General features: G+C 39.7%; 2 protein-coding genes across 2 annotated transcripts; both read right to left on the bottom strand.

Annotated features, from left to right (window-relative positions):
- Window positions 1-222: 222 nt before the first annotated feature.
- Window positions 223-1,545, bottom strand: LOC138929236 (triadin-like). Its single transcript, XM_070288564.1, has one exon. The coding sequence runs from the start codon at window positions 1,543-1,545 to the stop codon at window positions 223-225; it is 1,323 nt and encodes a 440-aa protein (XP_070144665.1).
- Window positions 1,546-1,585: 40 nt separating this feature from the next.
- LOC138929255 (ribosomal RNA processing protein 1 homolog) lies at window positions 1,586-2,778 on the bottom strand. The gene is made up of 2 exons (XM_070288601.1): window positions 1,758-2,778; window positions 1,586-1,689 (listed from the first exon to the last, which is right to left on the bottom strand). Exons 1-2 carry the CDS (start codon window positions 2,716-2,718, stop codon window positions 1,682-1,684), a joined length of 969 nt encoding a protein of 322 aa, XP_070144702.1. The 5' UTR covers window positions 2,719-2,778; the 3' UTR covers window positions 1,586-1,681.
- Window positions 2,779-12,219: the final 9,441 nt, after the last annotated feature.

Genomic DNA, 12,219 nt, shown 5'->3' with positions numbered 1-12,219 from the left:
TTAACGCGGAACAGGACCCAATCGAAGCCGCAGAACGGAAGGCGAGTGGTGTACCAGCTAAGCGGTGGGCCATAGTTAATTACAGAAGCAAGGAGACAGCAGGCAAAATGTACACTCAAAGAAATATATTTGTTGTAATTTAAAATATCATCCTAAAACCAGGGAAATAGGAAAATTGGAAAGTCAAAGTCGAGAGATATACAATTGTGCATAAATATATATTTATAAGCATGAGCAGCCGAATAGGAAGAGGGCTGACTTATTGGTTTGTTCTTTATCTGGCAGTACGGCAGTCCTTCTTTGTGGTTCCGGCTCTGTAGTCTTCGGCTGCATTGGCTGCTTCTTGACTTCTTTTACAACACAGGAACCGGCATTGTTGATCTTGGAGTAGCTTCTCTTCTGGAGCAGTTTCTTTTGCTGTGAGGAAACGGCGTTATCCCGAAGACTTCTCTGCCTGGAGGAGGCACCCCCGCTATTAGCTGCATTTTGAGTGGCCTTGGGTGGAGCCGTAAGCTTCGGCTGATTGTTCTTTTTGGACTGATTTGGCTGCTGCTCTTTTTCCTGGGCTTTGGTCTGTAGCTGCTTCCTGGCATGAAGCGGCTGAGGATTCTTGGATTTTGGCTGCTCAGGATTCTTGACGTTGAGCTGCTCTGCTTCTTTAGCTTTCTTTGCCTTGGGTTCGCCATCCTTATTTCTTTCCCCAGCATTCAGCTCATTGACTTCTTCCACCTCATTTTTGGTGCCAGAACGAATCCTTGCGTCAAGTGTAAGCTGCTGCTGCTCTGGGGAAATGATTTCCACGCCTTCGCCACTGCCCAGTAACGATGGAGTGGCAAAGTGACGATCGAGCCAATTGGCAGTATTTACCAGATTGTACTTTCTTATCAGCTGTAGTTCCTTGAGCGAGATAGCGAAGGTTCCCTTCTTTCCATGCTTCGAGGTCTCTGGGATGTCCTTTTCTGGCAGTCCTGCAGTCTTTGTGCTTGTTTCCGGCTTAATTTCGGCTTTGGCTGCCATGGTATTCGGCTGCTCACTCGTCTTTAACTGCTTAGCCTGCTCTGAAATGTTTAAAACGGACTGTTTTTCGTTAGGGGCTTTGGTCTGTTGTTCTTTATTGACATGGAATTGCTCGTCTTGTTTTGCCTGGGGCTTGTCATCCGCCTTCGGTTTGTCTGCAGCCAGTTCATGAACTATTTCTACCTCATTGCCGATTTGTTTAACCTCCATTTTCTGTTCCGGGGACATGATCCTTACCTGTTCGCCACCGCCCACCGGCTGTGGAAAGGCAAACTGCTGGTTCTCTGCCATCTCAAGTTCTTGCTGGGGCCAGGGAGCCAAGTCTTTCTGCTTTCCATGCTCCAAGGGGGCTGACTGCTGGACGATCATGGGTGTTTCATGGGTGTTTTCCTTTGCCTTCGGTTTGACATCCGCCGTTTGCTTTCCTGCTGCCTGCTCATTGATCAATTTCCCCTCATTGTTGATGCTTGATGGCACGTTCGTTTGTTTAAGTTTCACCTGCTGCTGCTCAGGGAACAGGATCCCCATCCATTTGCCACTTTCCACCGGCTGTGGAGTGGCCAACTGAGGATCACACGACTTGATACTCTTCTGCAGAAGCTTCTTCCTTTCCGGCTTGAGTGAGGAAACGGAGATTTCTTGCTCCAAGGCGACGTCCCCGCTATTAATTGGCTTTTTGTCGATCTTGTTAATTGTCGTTTCCTCCTTCTCGATGTTGCACACTGCGAAGGGGAACTTACCGCTCTTATAGGTCTCATAAAGCTGGATAAGATTGCACAAAGACTTGCGCCGCCGGGGGTTGAACTTGCTCGTGCTTAACAGGTTATTCAGCTCATCCAGCACGTAGTCTGGATTGACCGGCAGCACTGACAGCTTCCAGTCCACCTTGCCCACCAGGGGATCTGGGGAAATGATCTTCTTTTTGAGACTTTTACGCCCCAAGTCACTTTGGTACAGCAGGTAATACAGCACCTTGGCGCGACACTGGTTTAGCAGCTGGCCATCTTTCTGCGTGGCCATGTATTTGACGAACGGAAGCAAGAAGGTGCTCACCTGGGCGGCAGTGATGTCGCCATTGGCCTCCTTGGCCAGTTCCTCGAAGAAAATGGACAAATAGTGCACGATGAGCCCGTGGCTCTTGGGCTTTTCGGAAAAGACGCTCTTCTGCATGCTTTTGTTGAAGGCGCCGATCAGCTCCGCTGACCACTTAGTCCGCTTGAACACACGCAGCACGTGGCGGAGCATGCGGCGAACGAGCATCAGCACCCACTTATCCAGTCTCTTCAGTTTGACTCCCGAGTGTTCCTCGCTTGTGGTGCGCATGAAGGCACTGAAGTAGGCCAGGCTCAAAGTGGTGTTGCCACCAAAGCTGTCCACCATTTGTGCGGCCTGTTCGACCAGTTCCTCTCGGTCCTGCGGCTTCTCCGACATCCGAATGGTGTGGAGCAGACCCTTCCAGATGCGCATAAAATCCTCCTCGGCGTAGGGGTACGAGCTTTTGCCCAGCAGCGTGAACCATGCCGGTAGCTGGCGGACCTGGTGCATCCGCTTGCTTGTATTTTCGCCAAAAAGGCACTGGATGATATTGGCCTCCTGGGAGAGGAACTTAGCCACCTTAGCTGGTGTTGCCCTCTCACCCCTATCGCTGTCACTAGTCGCCGCCTCGGCGAGGCGCTTGATTAACGTCTTGTGGGGCTCCATTGTCTGGCAAAATTCAATTTTCAACTTTAAGCTTCAATTGGCTAAAAATTAATGACAGCAACCAGAAAATTTTCCATCCAGAGTGACCATGCTTGGTCGTTAATTGCGTATATCGAGTAATATCGAGTGCAATATATTTTAGAACCGCTTTCACAGAAAATGTACCGCTTCCACTTTCGAAAGAATTGTTTGATTTGCAAAACGTGCAATTTAATGTCTTTTCTACATTAAATCAATTCCTATTTCTAATGTTTTCTTATACTTGTTGAGAGTTTTTAAGCTTTATAGGAAAAAATTAACACAAAATTACCAAAAATGTAAGCACTTATCGATATATTTCATTTTGTCGGCATTTAAGTATGCATTTCCGCATTAATGTTCCTTTTTCATTGTTCCAAAATTGTAAGATTTATCAGCCAAGGCGAACATGGTAAATGCGTTGTTTACAATCGCAAAATGTATTTATAATTGTATAAATTTATGAATAATTAATCAAGTTGGAAGCTTAACGTACTTATCATATGTACCTGTTTGAGCAGTAAAAATATTCCTAATTTCAGGAGTAACTTGTTTTAGGATAAACATTTTTATGAGTGTAACCAATACTAGTCTGCGCAAAAGAATGTCCTGGTTTCGAGAGAATTCTAAGAAGTTCCACATTTGATAAAGGAATTTACTTTTAGTGTGAAATGTACTTCTTATAGTGAACACCTTAAATATTGAGATAGGTCTGGATTGGATACTGTTGAAGGATATGTTATATATCTTCTTAAATATGGATTTGCTTTATTAAAAATAATTTTAAAATATATAAAGAAGTGTGGAATTACCATCGCACTATTACTGACCAATATTCCGGTCTTAACCCGTTTTGCGGAAACAACAATAAATTTAAATAGCAGTTTACTGGAAAGCAATAAAAACAATACGATTACCTTTATCAGTTTCAGGTTTCTGCAGCGCTCGTCGGGCCATGGAAATTCGCATTCTATTTTCTATCGCAAATTTGTTTCGAATGTTTTGAGATTTGTATCTACGCCTCGTGTGTGTGTGTGTGTGTGTGAGGATACACACACATACGGCACACACACATATGCCTCCCCCTGCCAAGTTTTCTTCCTGAATGCTGTTGCTGCTGCATACTTGTAGGCGGGGAAAAGTTTTATGTAACTTTGCCTGATTCAATGATATGAAAGAAAGTTTGACATGTGTAGCAATCGTCAACGCCGACAGCGACTGCAGGCAGTGGCTGCGAAAAAATTGTGTTCCATTTGATAAAAAACAAAAAAGAAAAAAGAAATATATACAACAACAGAAAGTAGGCAAAAATAATGCGAAGCGAAGGCAGCATAAACTTTTTTCGTCATTTTCCAGAGGGACCCGAGGGGGAGAGAGGAAAGCAGCAGGCAATTGTCTCGTGTTCCGCCTGAAAAAACACAACAAGAACATAATTTATTTCCCCAAAAACTTGAAAATAACATGAACGCAGAAGATGTATAAAAAAAATACATATATATGTATATAATAAAACGAAAGCGAGCCAAGGCAATGAAATTTATGGGAAAGTTTGAGGCCCTTCCCTCCTTTTCTTTACTCGCTCGCCACACGGAAAGAAACAAATCAATGGCAATAAAAAATCAATAAATAATTTCAGTCTCCTTTTGAAATTATTTACTAAATATTTATATAAAATTATATATTATAAATACAAAGAGATGAAGAGTGAAAGTAAGACTAGGCTGTCTCTGTAGTATCTAGTTTCTTCTTGGAAACTATTTATGTTTAGGAAATCTGGATGTTTTGGCTTTTTTTATATTTTATTTATAAAAACTAAGAGATTTTTAAACCAGAAAATATATTACCTTAATTTACAATTAATTTCTAACAGGTGATAACATTGGTCTCATTAATACAGTTAAGCAATATTTTATAAAAATTTTATCAGTCATAAAACTAAAGTAATTGGGTTATAATGGCAATTATTCCCTTCAAGTATATACAATTTTTTTTTCTGTGCCTCCTCCCTGGCCCTTTCTCCAGTTGGGCATCAATTTCCGCCATTTGATTTCGAGCGTCGAGCGTTGGCAAAAGGAGAAAATCGCGCAATTTACGCACTGCCAGCAATTAGCAACTGATGGGCGAGAGTGGCTGTGGCAGGACTGCGGTGGGCGGTGGACTATGGGCGTGGCCCGGCAAGCAGTGCTTTGGCAAACGGCGCTGACAACTTTCGACAATTAAGTGCAACATCGTGACCAGCAAACACAAAATCGCAGCCGTAGCCCACAAAAATGGCTGCCGAAGGACAGAAGCCAAAAAACGTCAAGGGAGAAAGTGGGTTGGGGGGGGGGGGGGGGGGTGAGGGAGGTATGGAGAAAAGGCCAAAGAAAAACGAGCCCGAAACAGAAGCTGAAAATGCAGTTTTGTCCCGGCCCAACCGCATCATAACTGCCAATGCGAGACGCGTGCTGGAGGAAATGGCAAGGCAGGCATCAGTCAACCGGACAGTCCGGGACAGTCCGGGACAGGATTGAAGGACGGCCAGAAAATGAGAATATGCTCGGGTTTAATGAACTGCAGCAGCGAGCTAACGAGGCCAGTTGGTCCTGCCAGTTTCCATTATCTATTAAGTGGAAGCTGGCAAGGCTAGATCGTGATGCTGATCGGGTTTATGGGGGGTCTTATGAGGTCCAAAATGCCCCCTTTTGTCTCTGATATACTCTCAAATTAAAACGCCTTTTACTAAAGGCAAAATAAGTCACAAGGACTTTTGCAATAAAAGGAATAAGATGCGTAACGGCTTATGCTATCTGAGGGCGACTTAGCTTAAGGATTTTTCCGGAACCTTATAGATTCTTATATCCAATTAAAATATCTAATATATATATGTATAAAAACCTACCAAATAAATATAATTAAAATTCGTTTTGCTCTGTGCTCCATGAGAGTGGGTAACTTTTACAAAAAGGACTAATTGACAACAGCTGACAGCATCCTTAAGCTACAGCTTAGGTCCACTTTTGATTTCCCTGTTTCGCAATCTTCTCCGCTGTCATTCTTATTGTTTATGAGTCAAAACAAATTTTATTTTATTTGTGCAACTTTAGACGCGTGAAGAAAGAAATAAGGAAAACAAACAAAACTTTCGGGAAACTCGGGGGCCAGATGACACAAAAAACAAAAAACAGAACAAAAAAAAAAAAAAAAAAAAAAAAAAGCCAAGCAGAGAAGCCAAAGGAAAATGTAACATAAACTGATTTATCCTGGCCAGAGAATGGGGGCAAGGGTGTTGGGTGCTGGGTGTGGGAGAAGCGGTCGAGGCAGGACTTCAAACTAGCGGTGAAAAATGTTTGCAGCTGGAAATTCACAAAACATGACAAAGGACATGAAGGAAAATACACCGTACCGAGCAGGCTAAATAAAATGTAATAATAGTGAACTAAGAACTGGGAGCCACAAACTAAAGTGAATACCCTTTCCAAAAAAAAAAAAAAACAAATTAATTGAAAAGGATGTGTCTGATTCTAAAATAAACTTGTATCCAACTTATTTCATATTTTATTAAGCCAGGTTTTGAAAGGATACGGGGAGTCCCCCCACTTGTCGTGTATTTGCTTCGCTGATGTCCTTAAGAGAAATAACATTCAGTTTCAGTCCGTTGCTGTAGCTGTCATTGTCGTTGTTTGAATTGCTAAGCTCTGACCAAAAACACACTGCAACAATTGAATTGCAAAATGTACTGAAAGAAAATGTGGCTAATTTTAGTTTGAGTTAACTTGTCCTCTTAGAAGAGTTTGCAAGGATCATACGCTATAACTTATAAGTTGAATTAAAATTAAATTAGATAAGAATGTTGAATTTGAAATCAAAAGAATTGCCAGTATTTAGCCCGTTCTTTGTCTGTGAAACACCTTGTCCTTGTTAGGACTCGCGTATGCACAAAGGGGAAGAAGAACGATTGCTAAAAGATGAGCGTGCAGTCCGGAAAATGCTGCAAAAAAAAAAGAAAAACACCCACAAGTCCTGAAAGAATATACAACAAAAAAAAAAAAAGGAAAACAAAACAGAAAGAAAACTGAGAACTGAGAAAACAGACATTCAGCATGGCGAAAAAGTAGCTACAATTTGTGCCCTTGTTGTTGGTCTGTTTTTGGGCCAAAACAATTGCAACTAACAAAGCCAGCGGAATTCCCATGGTATACCCCTTGAAAGGAGAGTTGGGGTGTATAAGACTTGTTTGGAAAAAATAATTAAATAATTATTAAATAAAATATAAATATAAATATATGGTAGTGAAGAAAAAGGTATAGAGAAGCCCTTTATCTTTGGGCATGCAATCATCGACGGAAATCTAACAACTCTTTAGGAATAAATTTGTATATTACCAAATGTATATTCAATATATTTATTTCTTATTTCTCTAATTTTAGTATATTATTCATAATATCTTTTTAATATTACATTTTAGAGTTCTATCCCTTGGTATTCCTAAGTCGAACCAGTTTTTTTTTTGAGGTTCCTCTCATTCCCTTCGTTTCTAGATTCCAACTTCCGCTCACACACACACACACACACACACACACACACACACACAGAATGAGCCTTGTGCAGGCACTTAGAAAGCACTTTCTCTTCAATCTCCCCTCGAAGTCCATTCAAGTCTGAGAAATTTGATCTGTCTGTTGGCTCGGTTTTATTGAAGGTTCAAGGGCCGAAGGTACTGTTTACCCAGGCCCAGTTGGTCAATAGGAAGAAGGGTCTTCCTTTTGTTGGTGGTCAGAACCAGCGGCCTTTGTAGCTCATAATTGCCATGCCAAGAGAGCTTCTTAAAAAATAAATATAATATGGGGTACATTGAAAACCCATTTCTATACTTTTTGTAGAAATAGATTATTTAATATTTTATATTTCCTGTTCCTAATTAAAATATAAATACTTGCTGATTGTAATCGAATAAATGTATATTTAACCCATAATCCAGAGTATCTTTAGATTATAAATAAATAAATATAATCCAATTACCATTCCGCTTAGCTGTTCCACTTTTCCCAGAGTCTTAACTCTATTTGTTTTGATTTTTATTGCGTCAGACACGAGTGCTTTGTGGCTCTGGCGTCTCTTTTTCCGGGTTCACCCTTTCTTCCGATTAGTTTCTGTTTGATTTGTATTCAATTGTTAGTTTAATGGATCATTCAAAAGTTTTGGCTTCATTACATTGTCGATGTTGTGGCGGTGTTTTCTTGGTTGTTTGTATTCTTTTCTTCTTTCTTTTTTCTTTCGCCCCGTCGAGCAACTCTCGTCGTCAACTATATCGCCATCATAACCATTATCATTATCATCGTCATTATGGCTAAAGTCGCTGGCAAAATTTTGATGACTCGGCGCGATTGGAAGCGGTTATGGTCAGCTTTAAATGCTCTCCCCGAACGTAGCCGGCACCTAAGGCCACACAGTAGAGCATTTTCTAATTTTGGGTTGCAAAAATTTACATTTTTCCCTATAAATATTAATTTTTAAAAATAAAAAGGATTATATTTGATTAATATATCGATTAGAATATATAATACAACATTAAATTATCGATAAGTATCGATATTTGGTTTTACATATCGAAAAATTATCGATGTTTTAATATTTTCTATAATTTCTAGAAAGCTGTAATCCCAAATTTTTCTAGTCTCAGCCACATTGAATATTTATATTTTTTCCTGACATCTTTTATCTAATTTTCTCCCTGTGCAGTTCCCCCCCCCCCCCCCCCCCCCTGATACCCACTTCCCTCCCCATTGTTGTGATGGCCCATTGGAAGCATTTTGTTTTGTTTGGTTTTGTGCTTTTGTTCCGATTCGCCTCGTCTCGGTTTCGGTTTCGGTTTCGGTCTCAGCTCGGTTTCAGTCTCACCTTGGTATCGGTTTTCTTGCCGATTTCTGCTTATGTGAATTTAATTTACCGAAAATGAGAAATTTGGCAAGGAAGCACTCGGAGCATCCCTCACGCCATCGTCATTATAACGAGCAGCCCCCGAAATGGACGTTAATTATGCTTGTATACGTCTCAATAATCTACCAGTAAATGAAAAATGATTTTTTGCCAAAAAAAACCCCCCCTTACCACTCTCTTGACAATTGCCGCGGCGTCGAAAGCATAATTAGTTTTCAAATATTTATTTATTTATTTTCGGTGCCTGCGAGGGGGATTGCGCAACGATACTTACAATATTTGTCTGTCAAGGATGGAGAAAGCATGGCTAAATCTGCCACAGACTTGGGTGTACACTTGAAAAAATTAACACCTAACTAAGCTAAGAATTAATTAAAGAGTGTTCCGTGTGGAAACTCGAGGGAAAATCCCCTTACGCTCGCACCTTTAAACGGAGGGAAACCCTGTCCAAATATTGCCCTTATTGTTTAGCTCATACCAAACCATTCCGCTTGACATTTTCCACAAATTGTTGGCATTTTTTTTCCGACTCCACCTGGCCTTCAGCCCGTTTCAAGCTTTGCAACACCCACCCACATAGTTCCGTTCCCCGAATCCTTTTGCCTTTTCCTCGCAGGACAGCCTCCCCCTTCGCCGGGTCGCATTCTCCGGCAGAGCCGCATTCCGATGCTAATTCTAATTAAGCGCATTTGATGAAGTAAACGTGTCCCGACTTTTTATTCATAAAGAAGGCAACAAAAATCCAAAAAAGGAACTGAAACTAAAGAACCCGCCGGGAGGGGGTGATGGGAAATAGCAGAGGGTTGAGAGTCACAACGCGCGGCAGATAAAATTTCAACGGGCGCTCATTCAAAACTTTTGGAACGGCAATAAAAAAATACAACAAGGAAAATACAACAACAAAAAACCGAGAAGAAAAAAAACAAACAGAGTATAAATAAAATGAAATGTGTAAGAGAGGCGAAAAGCTGGGAAAATTCATTGTCATTGTCAAAATAAATTTTTCTTTCGAAATCCATTAAAGCTTTCATTTGGAGCGAAATTGTTAGAAAAGTGCAAACGGCAAGCAGAATCCAGTCGCAAAAAAAAATAAAATAAAGTCGAACAGAAACACAGATAATGGTGGCGTTGGCGGCGGCCGGCGAAGTGGCCGAAAAAATTGAAATTATTACAAAACTTTTGTGATTATCTCGGGCTACGTCCATCGCCTCGAACCGCTCCCAATTAGCCAGGACGCCAAGTCGGCGATTCTCTGGTACACTACAAGAAAAAAGTCAAAGTACTATTCGAGAAAAGTGCCTTGAATTTAAAGGTAAAGAATGAATGTTAAGTAAAGCCGATGGTAGCTTGCAGCTTAAAATTGGATTATCAAATTCGAGAAGCCTTTCTGGGTTTGTTGTTGGCTGAAAACATACAAAAATATATAATTTTTTTAATTTTCTAGGTTTTTAAATTTTAAAAAACTCAGCATAAAGTTTTTATGTATTTTTTCAATATTTTATTTTTAGTTTATTAACATTTTAATGGCAAAGCTCAATATACATTGGAAATTATTCACATTTTTGGCATCCATCGAGAAGACCTAGTCGTTTTGCATCGATATTTATCGATTTATTTATCGATTTCTTTTTTGTGGGAAAATCAAAGCTTAAAAAATGATAACTTAACCCAAAGTTGCATTAATTTCAATTTTAAAAGCTGTTTTTTGTTAGTTTTCAATAGGTTAATAAATCAGCTTAATACGTTTAAAAATTAAATTAATATATTTTAAATGTAAATTTTGTATTTAATTTAAAATTCTAGTTTATATACATATTTACAAGTGTATTTACAAGGGAATCAATGAGTGAAATGGCTTTAAAATATAATTACTGGCAACAGCTAAAAGTCAAGCAGTTTTTCAATATTTTTATGAAGTATTCTTTCACCACTTTTAGCTTTCAGTGTATAACCGAAAAAAGTTACATTTGTTTCGCCCAATAACTGTCAATGCGGCAAGCGTTTGGGCGTGGCCATTCGCTCGATTTCCCGGACAATTGTTGCGCCCACAAAGGGGCAGGCCAGAGGAAAATGGAAAACCGAAACAAGTCGAAGTAGGGATATGCTGCACAAACCCATCGAAGGTGGGAAAAAGTCACTTAAAACCGTCTAAGAGCTGTTAAAATTACTACGAATTCCCCCAAGAACTACAACCTTTCGCTCACAGTTATCACTATTAATTTGTTAATTAAATAGTTAATTAAATATATAACTATCAAAATATGTAGTTCCGGGAGTATTTAATACATGTATCAAATTATCGAAGACCGACCCGACCGACTCATATGCTCTCCCTGTGGCGTAATACTCTTCCATCGAATTTAGGGAAAGACGTCGGAGAAAGCGGCCAACGCCGTGGCCTTGCCGCCTGTCAGGCGGCACAGTCGAGCCACTTAATTTAGAGATTTATGCTAATCAAGCACAAAGTATTCGCCGAGGCCCCACCGAGCTCAAATGGAATGGAATAAGATGTGGTGGGGAGCGGGCTGCGTCATACTAAATAAAAGTGAAAATTCTTATATAATATGCTAATATTTCTTGCCGCGCCTCTAATTTGGAATTTTTGGCCGGCTGCTTGGATTACGAGAGATTTTTGTTTTATTTTGTTGTTTATAATATTCAGATTTATGGAAGAAAGAAGCCGAGGAAAGCGCAAGAAGTTTTTGAGTCGCGCTGTCATTATTTTCTTGTCATCCAATAATCGACAACAATAACATTGAGATTTCGCTGAATTTATGAGTTTGTTTCTTTTTGTTTTAAGAACTCGCAGAATGCACGGTGTTTCTTTCTTTATTTCCGCCTTATTTATGCCCAATTGGCCATGTTTATGCGCAAATTAATTAATTTAAATTTAAATGTGCGTGTAAATAGAAAGTTTGCATTTTTCTCTCATTTATATATGGGAGATTTTGTTCGTAAATAATTTATTAAGCCACATAATTTTGGATTAGATAATGAAGAATACAAAAAAGTTGGGAATGCATATGCGAATTATAGCTGCGTATTAAAAATCAATTAATCTGTAAAGAAAACATCCATTATGCTAATAGCATCGAGTGGAGCGAAACATGACAATAATCAATTGATAAATGGGGGCCCAGCGCCGTGTAGATGGAACGAAAACAAAGGCCATGAATTAATTGAACACATTTTTAATGCCAGGTAATCTGGCATACAAGTTGGTTCCCCGGGAACGGAGAATGCATTTAAGTTGTGGCTTAGATATAATTAAATCATGTCAGCCGCAAACAAGGGTTATTGTTTTAATAACTAAAACTGTGTTGGGGAAAACAAGCGAAAAAAACGTAAAAAAAAAGGTAGATTTTGGGCTTTAAATTAACTTTCATTAATTAATTGAGTTGCATTAAGTGCGGAGTATTATTTAACGCTCTTAAATTTGCTATTTAATTTGAAATTTAATAAAAGATCATTGTATAATGATGCAAGTCATCCGATTAAGGCCCCTCTTTTAATAAAAGAATTGCGTTTTGTTGGTCAAATAATTTACTTAATCTTACAGGGGTT

The sequence above is a fragment of the Drosophila kikkawai genome, chromosome X (assembly GCF_030179895.1).
Source record: "Drosophila kikkawai strain 14028-0561.14 chromosome X, DkikHiC1v2, whole genome shotgun sequence".
NCBI classification, from domain to species: domain Eukaryota; kingdom Metazoa; phylum Arthropoda; class Insecta; order Diptera; family Drosophilidae; genus Drosophila; species Drosophila kikkawai.
The sequence above is the reverse complement of the archived record's forward strand: the minus strand, read 5'-3'. Positions and strand labels throughout refer to the sequence as shown.